Source organism: Photinus pyralis, unplaced genomic scaffold (genome assembly GCF_008802855.1).
Source record: "Photinus pyralis isolate 1611_PpyrPB1 unplaced genomic scaffold, Ppyr1.3 Ppyr1.4_LG10, whole genome shotgun sequence".
NCBI classification, from domain to species: domain Eukaryota; kingdom Metazoa; phylum Arthropoda; class Insecta; order Coleoptera; family Lampyridae; genus Photinus; species Photinus pyralis.
The window spans coordinates 20,135,892-20,150,214 of NW_022170250.1; the positions used below are offsets into that span (position 1 = coordinate 20,135,892).

The 14,323-nt window shown below is 38.5% G+C and overlaps 2 protein-coding genes across 4 annotated transcripts in view; one reads left to right on the top strand and one right to left on the bottom strand.

Annotated features, from left to right (window-relative positions):
• Positions 1–14,323, top strand: part of LOC116161281 (synaptotagmin-7) — a 650,310-nt gene that overhangs the window by 459,023 nt on the left and 176,964 nt on the right. The window lies entirely within an intron of this gene.
• The window catches only part of LOC116161270 (calpain-A-like), a 48,596-nt gene that overhangs the window by 31,188 nt on the left and 3,085 nt on the right, over positions 1–14,323 (bottom strand). Inside the window, exons 2-3 of one of the 2 annotated variants that reach the window (XM_031474577.1) lie at positions 4,064–4,329; positions 3,940–3,957 (exon numbers count right to left, since the gene is read on the bottom strand). In XM_031474577.1, coding sequence (XP_031330437.1) covers positions 3,940–3,957; positions 4,064–4,279 — 234 coding nt within the window. In that variant the 5' untranslated portion in view covers positions 4,280–4,329. The remainder of the gene's footprint in view (positions 1–3,939; positions 3,958–4,063; positions 4,330–14,323) is intronic. The other variant, XM_031474578.1, reaches the window with a different exon arrangement.

Here is a 14,323-nt window from a genome sequence, read left to right on the forward strand (position 1 = left end):
CTTTGTTCTCCAAATGTCCACCCTACGGTAACCTACAGCTGCTCAACTTTACGTAGTTCTCGGTTCAGTGCGCGTTGCATTACGATTCTGCACTAACAACCAACTTCCTGCCACTTTCCTTTTTTGAATGACATACTTTTTCCACCAATAAAATTTATTTTATACACCAATCAAATCCATCGCTTTAGTGTAGAGTAAATTCCTGATCTTATGCGAAGCAGTAATCTCGACGACTGCAAAGTAAACAAAACAAAACCTGTGATCCAAACAACCACGCAATATTCCGCGACTTATTGGCGCCTCATGCTTTCAAACGTAATTACAAAGTACCATTCTAAAAATTTAAGGAATGCTGTCCAATAATGAGACCATTATCGTTTAAAATTCTCACAATATAAACCATACTCGTTAAAAAAAAATTTCATTTTGTAAGAATCGCCGTTAATCTCAAAGAATCTACCACAGCCAATGAGAGCCTCCAAGAGCTTTCTAGTTTGTTTTAGAGCCGTTAAAGGCCCCACTAGGCTCCTTGATGAATCAAATTTGCATCGAAGTGAAACCAAATAGTTTACCTTTTGAGGTGAATCATTTTAAAGCGCATTCGATTCTCTAACCTGTGATACAACACTTCTCAGAGGTTGGGTTGCATTCAAATTACCATAGACAGATGCATTCAACATAGTAAATGAAAAATCCAGTGTTTTAATATCAAACATTCGGCAACCAACGTAACATCACGGTAACTCGGGTTGCTTGCAAGCAATTATTGAATGCAATGGTTTAACCTTATAATTAAACATGCTTTAATTAGTAAGACAAACAACCTTGACTTCCGTTTTAATAGCGGCATAAATTAAATCAAGTTCCCGTTGCACGATTTCGGCGTGGTATTTTGCGAATTGCTACCATTTTTGGGTACCATCCTTGAACGAGTTTATTAAATTATTGACCTATTTATCGCATTAAAAACGCGATTGAGCAACTGTTGATGTTACGCAATTATCGTGACGCTAATTATAAAAATGTTAACTGTCGATTCTGTATATTTTGTACAAAATTCCATCGAGCTACCAGAGAGGTCTCCGATACATATCTGCCCAAAGAAATTTAGTCCTGCTGCCTACTTCACAAGAGTTCATACCAGATCTAGAGCTTTGCTTCAAAAATGAATCTGGAGCTCGAGTTTAAACTATGGTGGTCTCATTATTTGGCACTTTTACTGAAGTTTACGTACGCAAGTGGTCTTAAATACGGTCAGCGCAATTAAGTCTGACACCTGCAAATTAGCGCGGAGTTTGTGTTAAAAAATTCACAGTGAGCCGCGAGCGAAATTAAGTCAACAACATGTAATTTATTCTAGGGTGGATTTTATTGGGACTTGGGAGTTATTCAAACTCGCGTCCCGCCGTTAGTGCAGTTAAGACGATCACCCACCATTTATCGCAGGGTGTTCTTTTATACAGTGGTTTGCCGACGGCTAGCTCAATATATCGAAAATTTTTCAAGTAGAATGGACCTTTTTCTCCATTACTGAAAAACTGAAATTATCGCACTACTTGCTCCGAAGTAAAGACAAAAACTTAAATTTCAAAATATTCACATATACACTGTGGTCAAGATAAGGATGTCTATTATGGGGATCTTAGGCAAATTAAGGAAAAGTTGCTCAATTAAATATTACCATGCTTCAAAGAAAACCAGCAAATTCCGATTACTTCCGAAGTTATACCAGGGAAACCAAAATTTGCCGATTTCGTTTTTATTTTTACTTGATATTTGCGCAATTACAGAAAAATGCACTTTTTTAAGTTATACGAGATACCGTTCATAGATTTTCAATACAACGTTTCGTTCCGGAGAAATTATCATCAAGTTAACGTTTTTATATGGCTCGTAAAAATAGTACACACTGTATTCAGTACCATTTTTTATTACGAATACAACGACGTACGGCACACCAAAAAACAAAAGTTGGAGACTGTTGGTTTCAACAGGATGGAGCACCCGCGCACAACGCCATAATCGTATGAGAATACCTATCGAATAAATTTTTCTATTTTACAAGGATTTGAATTCTCGATTGTTACAATTTTAAACGATAGTGGTCTCATTGTTTGGCAGGATTTCATAAATTTTGTCGATTTTTGACGTGGGCGAGTGATCCTTAAATACGGTCGTGACTTTGGAACTACTTTTACTGGTAGGAAAAGGTTCGCGTACCGGAATGGATGTCACTCAAAAAAAGTAGTGGGAAGTTGGTTGTTGGGGCGGAACCATCAAGCAATGCTCATTGAATCGTGACCTAAGTCAAGTCAACCAACTGTAGATTGCCGTTAGGTGGACCGAATCGCAAACCGCGCGAAAAAATTAGCGTGAAGCGGTCGGGGCAGCCCTGTAAATTAGCGCAGGGTGTGTTTTATTTTTGTTAGCAAATTCAAAGTGAGCCCCGAACGAAGTTACGTTAGCCACCTGTAATTCATCGTAGGGTGAATTTCGTGGGGAGGGTTTTCTTAGGACCCAATATACAGGAACTGATTTTTCCGGGGCGAATTTAAAATATTACAGTGAAATAGGATGGCCGTGCTTCGTTTGTTTTGTTCCTGCAAAGGATTCATTAATAATTAATAATTAATTTTGACAATTGCTTGAACTTCCACTATTCTTCGTATTTAACGTAATAGTTAAATAATCCCTTGTAAATGAACAAGTGTCACATGATGAATGCAGCATAAGCAAAATCTTTCCTGTAATCTGAACCAACCTCGCCATATCCCAGGGCTCACTGGCGCCTTAAGTTTTCACACGCATTTACAAAGTCAGGTCCGTATTTAGGGACTAATCGCTCACGTAGTATCGAAAAAGCTTATTGTAAAAAATCGAATCGAATAAAATTCGTTAAAGGGATCCCATTACAAAGAAGAGAGATTGAAATCTTTAATTTCCCCACCTTGTTTCCGGTTTTCATCTCGAGCCGGTTGCCCTTTTAACATCGTACTCGCTTTTTTGTTATCCATACTTGACGAAGGCGCTAATTTAAAGCGCAGTATTCTACTGCATTACCAATGACAATCGCAAATAACATCGCCATGACATAAAACCAACTAGACCTTCTAATCCAATTAAATAGTAATGGTCGAGGGCACAATTTTAAACAATTAGATAAAATAAATTCAGTTCTCTATTTCATCTTATTTGTCTATTGTTTTGTGTTAATTCCATTTAATATCACTATTGACTCGTTCCCATTACACTCGTTTAGAAGTCAATTGAGCAATTAGGTTAATATAACAGTTGTTAGTAAACTTAATAAAAATCTACCGTACTTTTTTCAAGTTAGGTACCTACCTGCTATGAATCAGTCATTTATTTGCAATAACTATGTTCAAAAGAGTTTCCCTTAGAACCAAGAGGAACCGAAACAGCAAATCTCAATTCGCCAGGAACTTCCGTTGAACGGCTTTCCGACGGACAAACGGACATAAAGGATTTGTCGGGTTCTTTAATTATACCAAAAAATGCACTTGCAAATTTTCCAAATGTATGGCGTGAATTAGCAACAAATTGGATTATGTACGAACTGTTATACAGTGCGAGTGTAAAGTCTGGACCTATCAATAAACCTCTTAGTTTTTGGAAAAAGTCCTCGAACACGACAATGTTTATCTTAAAATTATACAGGGTGTTCTATTTAAAATTTGAAAGTTGCTATCCACATCCTGTAAAACCCAAGGTGATGATATCTTCTCTCGATTGATCATGAAAAACTATGTTGGTTTGCAAATTTCTTCTAGGTAGAGGTTTGCGTGGAACAGCCTGTATATTCGCTGATCTGTATCATGTCTTATAGGTTCGGCACGCACTGGGCGAAAAAGTTTAGTGAGCGAAGATGGACATGATCAATGAAAATGTTAGTGATCCCAGTACATCACGCTGACTTACCGAGCGACCTGATCCAAACTACTCCAATCACCATTAGAAATATAGAAGAGAAAGAAATTAATAATTAGCGTGGCAGTACTGAATTAGAGCATAGAAAAGATTTAGAGGGCGTTCAAATACTTACCCAAGCGTGGGAGCCCTCGACCTTCTGTGAGCTGAGGATGGGCTCCGAGACGACCTCGTTGCTCTCGGTGTCCCCACTCGGGCACGTCCATTTGAGCGGGTCGAGCTGCCATCCGTAACCGTTGCCGTGCCAACCATAGCCGTTCGACGCGCATGGCGCTCCCATGAACGGTAATTCCGGGTAGGCGTTGCGGTACTGCTGGTAGCTGGGATTCATATTTGTCGAATTTATTGTACGGTGTCTTCAACACATTTAGGAACTTAAATCTGAAAGTAAAAAAATGTTATTAATAACTTTTTATTTCATCCGGGCTGTCTGCATTGTTTTAACAACCAGATTTTTCGGATTATTAGAAAAAACTGTAGATTTCTTATTTTAATTATCGCCCGCCTGCGTGCGGGGTATTATGCCAAAACAAGCTTTGTACACTTTTCATTCTTGCAGGGATTTTATTGTAATTGTTTTATATGTTTCGGAATACATGTTTGTCATTGTCAATCAATTAAGCAAAATTTCTGTGTGTTTTAAAGTTGATCGAGGCCACCGAGGGTCTCAAATTTGGAAGTTTTAAGTCAGTATAAAAGTCTCAAACTGTCAAGTATTGACATAAAGAAGGGGCCATGATATCGCTTACTTTGACCAGACTCCTGTGAACGGGTCGGGAGGTCAGATTATTTTTTTAAGAGTGCGCATGGTTACAGGTTTTACTACACAGTGTGGTCGAAATATAGGCTCGGTAGTTTAGAAAATGTATAATTCCCAGGTTAAAGTTAGTATGATCACATACTTTCTTTCTACGTATTTAAATTTTGTAGCGCGTTGATCTTTTAATGACTTTCGAAAATCGTAGGCCCCAACTTGTGGGCGATAACAGTATATCTTAATTAGTTTTGCATATTCCAAAACGCCACATCAAATAAGATCGGTTTCACTCCAGCCATTAAATCAAAAGTCCAGCATGTAAAGTAAAACATCAAGTTGCAGAATAGTTCGCCGATTTCAATTATACGAGCACTAAAGTGCTCCGAAAATTACACCGTAAACGATTCAATTTACATACAGCAGGAAGACGCTATAAATAAACGTACCTATTTACACATCAAGTTCGTTATCTAACTTATCAAACATCAAATTGCGCATTAAGCATCTAGTATTTTCTCCACTTTTAAGGTCACTGTAACATCTACCAATTTTCTGCTGCTGTTGGATCCTTGAAAAACACTTTAAAACTTCAAAATTCAAAGTGCAAGAGGTCTAATGCCGCCAAGGTTCAAATTTTACGAATACCACGAAGTCTAAAATCAAAACTGGAATCTCAGACATTCCTACAATTTCTCGAATCCCGAATTTAAATCTCAAGATGAACGATTCAAATTATGTTCTTTTAACCAACCGCAAGTTTCTGCGTCAAAGAAGAAACCGAAACATTCAAATTGGAAGACAAAGGTCAACTGTCAAGTCTCACGCTTCAAGGTACGGACCAATAAGCTTGCAGGTAGTTCGCTTGAAAATTGTGTGTCCTTGGAAAGTAGATCAAGGTAAAGCTGAAAGAACTGTCGCCCACAAGGGTCAATGACTCCACCTTTTGTGGTCACGTAATTCAATTTCAAGGTCATCCAAGAATCATATAAATGTATCAACAAATTTGTGGCCATTGACCTTTGATTGCCTTGGTATTAAATTATGAGGCCACAACAAATGCGGCGCATTGACCTTTACGGGCAAGCGACCTTTCGGCCTAACCTTGACCTACTTTTCAAGGTCACCGCCACATGGCGAACGACCTTGAACGGTGCAGGTATCCCCTCTCCTAAATACTTTAATAGTTCTAACACAATCTGGAAGGTTCTTAAAGGTCATAAATACTCATGAAGTCTCTTAAACACTATTAAAGGCTCTTTAATAGTAATGGTTCAGTAAAACTAAAGGCTTCCGCCGTAAGGCACATTTTCCATAAATTAATCAGTACTTCCCGAAAGGTCTGTAACGATAGTATTTATGTGTGCAACGGTAAATAATTTACTAGCATCTGTGGTTAAAATTGCAGTTTGCGCATGCGCACATATTATTTTTACAATATGCGATATGCTTGTCTTTACTAGAAGAATCTGTCGTTAAAATTTCAAAAAAATGTATGAAATGCGCGCCATTATATAAGCGAAACGAATGGAAAACGAATGAACGAAATATCTTGAAAACTGTTGGAGTAGTTAAGGCATCGGGCGGGCGAATGAAGTGGTCATAATAGCGACATTCAATCTGAGTTGGAAAATGCGCTAAAAATGCAAGGGCGAATTTTAAAGATCCTTTAATACTTTTGAAGGACGTTAAGGATCTTAAAGATTATTAAGGACCCTTTAGGATTAATATACACCCGGATTTTAAAGAAGTAAAAGGAGTTTCTGAAACGGACTCTTTGGGGTTCTTGAAAGCTCTGCGAAACTGCAGCCCTAAAAGGACGTAAAAATCCAAAGGCTAATTAACATTTTTGACGCGCATGGTCTTAAAACTTCCCGAAGAGCTATGGAGACTTGGCTAATGTGCGGCGCTTGAAGGCCCTGAAAAATGTCCTAAGGTTCTTAAAACTGATCTCAAATGCTTAAAGGTTCCAAAAAGCTCTGTTAAAAGCTTTAAATGGCACAATAACGTTGTAGAAACCACTGAAAATTCTTAAGACAGAAAACATTAGGTGACTCGGGATGCCTATCAAATGCTCTAACAAGTTCAATGCGACCTTAAAAAGCTCTTATATAATTTCATAAGTGTCGTCCTTTACTTTCGTCCCACATTTGGATATTGTTATTAATGTAGCGAAGGTTGCAGAGCGACATCGGGGCGCCATCAAATCGATAAAGGATTAGTCACCGACGATACGAAGTGGAGGCGGATGTCGCGCATTCTTTCCGGGGAATATAATGTCTTTACTCGATAATATTCTAGAAGTTTCTTGTACTAAGCATCAATCATTGAATTGATGTCAGTTTTTTATTATTTATTTTGCATAAAATTCTGATATCTGTTTATTGAAGCATGGTGTGCTCCAAGCTTTTGTTTACCGTTACTGAATTATGTCTGTTTGTTATACTGTACAGGTGGTGATGCCCTTATATGATTTTATTTTGTATTTATGTAGATACCACGGGATTTTGATCTTAATCATTTCCTGCACCCTATCAAAATAGGTGCCAGAGATCAAATGGATTAAGGCGCCATAAAAACGACGTAAGTCTGTCAGAAATAGACATTAAAAAATTATGTGAACGATAAATTTTGGTTTATAGATCACTAAAAGTGGAGAGTTTTCTTACGTAAGCAATGACATCTGGTTCCGTGCACGTTGATGATGATTCATTTGCAACATTTCTACTTTCTGTTCTGAAATTAAAAAACTCTAAACCTAATGGAAAATGATTAAAAAAAACATGTGAGCTACCATACTTAACACATACCTACAAATGCAACATTTGCAATCACCTCGATAAGGCATTTAGAAAATGGTGGAGAGTTTCCCCTTCTCTCTTGAAAGGTGTTAATAGGTCCTTGAATGATACCTGCTTAGTTTCGTGAAATTTCCAAAATTCTATCCCCGTTTTCCAAAATTTACATTAAAATGCAAATCGGTAAACAGTGTCTAAAATTTGTTTGTTCAAAAAGAGATAAGATTTCTCCGGTTTAAGTAAACTAGATAAAGTGCATGACGAAATATACTTGGCATCCGAAACCATTCCAATTCTTTATAACGATACAGCTAAATAAATATGTAATAACAAAATACATTAATGCTCGCCTGATGGAAGCTTGCCAAAGAATAGGTGTTGGTTTCTGTTTATTCTCATTGTATGCTGATAGAACCTTCACACTAAATAAATAATTAAGTAAATTTGCTTCATATTTGCTTGGCCCCTCAATCCGAAGGGACTAGAAAAATAAAACCAACTATTTATGGGTTGTACACAAAAAAATGCGAAAATAGTGCCATCTCATTTTGAAGATAGAGAGAACCGCAAACCGCCAACTATGTAAACCACAGGTCTGGACTGTGATTCACAAGTTCTAAAAGGGAAATTTAAAATCGTGTAAAATTATCCACAAATAAAAAAGCTGGGCCGACAATTTGGCGACTGGAAGGAACGTAAAAAAATTTTCGCAGTTTTCTGTTCCTGCCATTTATCGAAGTCTTTGACCACGAGGACCTGGTGGGAAATATTGAATACTCTGTGTCTCAAGGAAAAATGTCCTTACCAGGATGGGATCTTCGAATCTGCTGTGTTCCGGAATGTGTGTAAGAAATTGGGTATTATGGAGACTAGGACAGCATCCACAATCTGATGGAACGGTGGAAAGATGGCTCTTCGATTTATTATTAATGCCCATTTCAACTCAGTGATCGAGGGGATGTTCAAGACGCGGTAAACATATTTGGCAAATTCAGGTTTATTATATTGAAACAAGTCAACGGAATAAAGTTTTCTTATTTGTTATTATATGGAGTGTGCTTTTTTTATCTAGATATAATACAATCTGAATATGGACTACAGTACAAAATTGAAATTAAGGTAAAATTTTCTGGTACCTACCTGCGTAGGTAAATGGTAAAACGCAATTTTTTTAAATGGGTCCTTTGCACCGATGCAATTGTGTAAACAAGATGGCTTATTTGAGCTTCCTTGCATATTTCGGTCTCTTATATTTCTAAGAATTAATTACTTACACTTTCTGTACCTAATTTGAACAACCGCTTCTAACGTATATCGTTATTTATGTCAAAAAAACAATGGAAAAATGGGGTTGGACAGACGTCGTCATTTTAATTAAAAGGTACAGTTATAATGTCACAATAGGAAAGATACTAAGAAAGTTTTAATTTATACGAATATTTTGTATTTCAGAATTTCATTTATTTTTTAATTAAAAAAACAGCTATAAACTTTAAATGAGTAGTATGTCTAAAAACTTATCCTTATGAAACCGAAATAAATGACTAATCCTTGTACAACTGACCCGAGAACTGATGCTTGTCAAAGCTACCTGGAATTTTTTTTCCACCACCAAAGAGCCAATGTTACATTTGTAATTCAAGTCACAGTCCTCTAAATCGAGATACAAGTGCAATCAAACAAGTGAAGTACGTTAGCGAGGACCAACCTCCCAAGTCAAGCTAGGTGTTTGCGACCGTGCCGAGGACTGCGTGGCACTGGGGGTGCAGTGTCGACAACGGTGCCCCTCGGATACCGGGCGACCACCGCGAGTGGTGATCCCTTTCCTCCGGGACGGGGCTGGCAGCGGAGCAAGCGGCTCTGTTCAGGTGAGACGGCATTTCCGAACTACTCGTTGGTGTTGTATGGACGAACATTCAACGCAGGGCTAATTTCAGAACCCGGTGGTGGGCGCAAGAGGAATAGGACTGGCGCACAGGAGATGGTCAGGAAGCGCCGGTTCGAGGGTAAAACTTCGGGTCAATCGGGCCCTGCGTGTTGTGTCGTTTGCTCGAGAGGGCAACACGACGTCAGGGACCAAGCGTCCCAGATCGGAGGAAAGCACTCCAGCCAGGGTCTGGCTCAGGGAAGCCTGAGAAGAAGCTGCGTAGGGGCTCATGGTGGCCATCGTTTCGGAGGCGGACATCCCTGAGCCTCCGTGGGGGAAGGGAGACTGGCAGGGTTCCGCTGGAATCTGCAGAGGGACATGGTGGCCGAAGATCAGTGGACCTTGGACTGGTTGGAGAGGACCGTCCCTCTTATTAGGTCCTGGGATAGCGCGTCTCTGAAAATTCAGAGGCACGTCCCTAGGGTAACCAAGGTGATGGCTGTGTTATACGCGGGCTCCCGAATGACACGGTCACCACCTTGAAGCGCCTCCAGATGCAAAATCCTGGGTCCAGGACGAGTCTATGGACGACGTTCTTCCGCATGGAGGAGCCTGGCTGGGTTCTCCTCGAAAGTAAGGGAGAGAGCTCTACCGAAGCAGCGGGACCCAGTCTCGTTACGACGAAAGGGGCTCAACTCCGCGCTTCCGGAGCCCTTAGAGGTAGAGAAAGATGTCGACTAGCTTTTAGCTCGTATGCGGTTCTTGGTCCAAACCGGCGGCATCGCTAGGGGGGAGGGAACCAAGCACATCAGTGATGGAAACCTTCTCATAGAGCAACTTGCAGCACAGTACGGGGGCGACCTGTTTAATAGGTCGTCAACTTGCTGTAAAGCAGACAGGTATAGACAGGCGTATGCCTCATACAAGAACATTGGGTTAAAGGGGTAGAGTAAGAGGTCTCAGCCAGGTAGAGGACTACCTTTATTATAAGAGGCACAGCCAACTGAACCCCAGGACTTGCACTTATGTCGATAAGCGAATCGAGCCTTATCTAATAACTGATTTCTGTTTCAGGGATCTCGTAGCTTTAAAACTTCAGCTGGAAGATTGCATAGATTCTTTTCCAACTAAATCTGCCATCCCACTGCGGGTCCTGCAAGTTTCGGAATTCCCGATCTACTGACTTGGACTGCTACGTGGCAGAACTGTCAGAATGGTTGGATCCAGGGATGGACCATCTTTGCTCTGCCGGAAAGCAGGACAGATGGAAGAGGCGGCCGCATTAGTACGCGACGCCATAACAGCGACATATGAGGAGAGCTGTAAACTGCGTGCCTTTCGAGGAAAGAAGAGAACACATTGGTGGAACTCAGACCTTGAGAAGGTTCGTAAAGAGGTTCGCAGGCTCTTTAATAAGGCCATACGAACTCAGCTGCCTGGGACTGGAAAGATCTTAAAATCGGTCAGCACAGGTATAAGGACCATATTCTAAGGTCTAAACTAAGATCGTGGAGGACCTTCCGTTGTAACATGGAGGGTCTTACTGAAGTTCAAAAGATCCTTTTGAAGGACCCGAGGCAAATAGTGAGGACACTGAGGCTTACATGCGGAAAATATACGTAATCCGCACGTGAAGCTCTCACGTGTCTCCTGGAAATACATTTTCCAGGCTCTGGGAACTACCTAACTTCGAACCCACCCGGGTCTGTGTAAGGCCGATCGACTGGAAAGTAGCTGCCCGGGTGGTTACCGAAGGATCTCTGAGATGAGCGGTCAACATGTTCAGCCCATTTAAGGACGGGATAATTCCAGGTAATCTGCCTAGCGCCGCTTCTCTTACACGTCTTGTACCTCTTTAGAACCTTCCTGGCTTTAGGGTATATGCCGGAAAGGTGGAGAAAGGTTGTGTTGTGTTGTGTAGCTACCTAGACCGGGCCGTGCTAAATATGACATAGCGAAGGATTACGAACCCATCAGCCTATCATCGTTTCATCTTAAAACGGCGGAGAAGCTGGTTGGTGTTCTTTTCTTTTCTCTTGTTCTTTTTTTTGTATGAAGATGTACTAAAATTAAGATTACATTTATACTGGTAGGTACTATATAGACATTACAATAGATAGTTTATTTTTTTCTTCTTTCTTGTCTAAGCTTAAACTAGTGTTTGATAGTGTAGGTATTTTACTTTAACACTACACGTTGCAAATTAGTTTTTGTAAATAAAATTACTTTGAATGCAATAAAAATTATTATTATTATTATTCCACATTTACATTGGTATAACTATTATAAATTATGGGGGCAATAACCAACCATAACTTATTTTTTGTATTTGAGATATTTACATAAATTTTTTTTAATTATTATTATTAAGTAACTCGGTAAAGAGGAAAAATCAAATTTACAATCAAATATACTTACTTTAAATTTCCGTACAATATGACATGTTTGTAGTAAGACAGATCTTTGTATTAACGTAAATAATTTTGGGTTTAAATTTAATTGTAGGTAAGTATTAATGTTTTTTTTTAAATTGCACGATACTACACCAGTAGCAGACATCACAATTGAGATAATATTGACTTTATTGAAAATGGCCATCATTTCAATTGCTAAAGCTTAATATTTCTAAGTTTTTTCTTTTTCAGTGGTTGTCACATTTTTAGATAGTGGAACAACAACATCTACGAGGATGACAATTCGTTTTTCAATTTTATTGATAATAATATCAGGTTTATTATGTTGAATTTCCCTGTCAATTAAAATTGTTCGATCCCAATCCCAATATATTAATTGTTTTCTAGTATTGATTCCGGAATATATTTATAATATGGTCTAATTTGGTTTATTCATTTAAAATTGTTTGTTGTTTGTTGGTGTAATATCTTGCAAACTCGATTATGTCTCAAAAGATAGTCGGTGGGTGCCAAAACTGAGCAACTAACAATAGTATGTTCAACTGCTTCTTGTGGTATATGACATTCCCTACAATTATCCTCTACGGCCAGGTTCATTATGTGTTTTTTTTTATAATTATTGTTTGTAGCAATTACACCATCTTGAATAGCAAAAATGAACTCTTCCGTTTCAGTACGCAAAGAATTGTCTGTAAGCAACGCTATTGACATTTATTTATCAATTTCTGGAAATTCCAATGTGTACCTACCGATATTTTCCATGCAAAATTTTGTTTTTCCAATTTAGTTCAAAATTTAATTTTGGTTCGCAATCAACGTTTTTGATGTTCAGATTTAGGCCCGAAAAATGAGAATCCATGCGAATAATATTATTAATCAATGAATAATTTAAAGAGTAAAAATAATTTCCTAAAGATTTACATGATTTTTACATAAATTACCTATATATATATATAAATTTGTTAAACCACGTCCTCCTTCTTTTCTTGCAATATAAAACCCCAGATAAAACCTTTCAATACAAGATTTAGGATGTAGGTACCTAATTATATTTTCTTAACATTCTTCTAATTTTTCTATTTAAATCGAGATCTAAATTATTTAAATCTGTATGAGACCACTTTAGAATTCCAAAGGAATAGGACAAAGTAGGAACTGCCCAAATATTTATAGCTGCTATTGTATATCTAGAATTTAGTTTTGATTTCAACAAAAGTTTAAGTTTTTCAATATATTTTTGTTGAAATTCAGGTTTAAGCTGTGAGTGATCCAAAACAAAATTTGTGTCATTCCTAAATATTTATAATGCATGTTAGGTAGGAATTTCATTATTGACTATTTGTGGATTTATAGTTGGAGCAAGTTGGAGGTTAATTTTAGCACATTTGTCAATTCCAAACTCCACACAGATATCTTCACTAAATTTTCTCGTTGCTTTTATTAAGTTGTCTAATTGACTTTCGGATCTAGAATATAATTTTAAGTCGTCCATGAACAATAAATGTGTAATATTAGATGTTTGTTTAAAATTTAGATTGAAACCAGCAGAGGAGTCATTGAGTAACGTAGAAAGTGGATTTATTGCTAAGCAAAACCATAATGGACTAAAAGAATCGCCTTGAAAAATCCCACGTTTAATATCAATTATTGTACTTTTAGAAGACGCGTTCTGTTGACAATAATTGTATTCCACATAGACATCATACAACTCAAGTATTAATAAATTGGTAATTAACTTTATACATTTTTAGGATATCAAGGAGCTAGTTATGTGGATTCGAATCATGTGCTTTTTTGTAATCAATGTAACACGTATTTAAATTTATTTTATTACGTTTTGCATATGCTGTAACAATAGTGTCAATTACTAACTGTTCTCGACATCCCAATGTACCTTTGGTACAGCCCTTTTGTTCAATACTTAAAATTTGATTCGTTTTACAATGGTTATTAATTTTGTGTCTAATTATTGTAGTAATAAGGCCAATAATACTGTAGGTATGGTGCACAATATTGTATGGAAGCAGCTAAGAAATCCAGAGGCTCGCTTGTCTGGGAGTCACTGGAGCCTTGAAAACCCCGCCAACTCTGGCCATGGAGGCACTTCTGCGACTAGAGCCTTTACACTTAGCTGTGGAGGCAAAGGCTCAGAAGGGCTCCATACGGCTAAAAAATTGGGAAGAGTGGAATGATCGAGGCAGCCTTGGGCATGGCCGAATCTGGGGGAAACCCTCAGATGCGATCCACCCCTCGCAAAAAGGGTCGTCTTACTACGACTACGACGCTTTACAGACGAATCCCTAACAGAAAGAGGAACGGGAATAGGTATATATGTATAGGTATTGTGATCGACCAAGAGCTGGCGTCAGCCTCCCCCTTAATCGACATAGCACCGTGTTTCAGGCAAAGATGTTAACCCTCTTGTTAACCATCATGACCTGAGCATGGCCTAGATGGATTAGGTAAATGTAATAGGGTAAACTTGATCTGGGTGCCAGCGTACTGCGGAATACGGGGCACCGAAAGGGCGAACGAGTTGGCT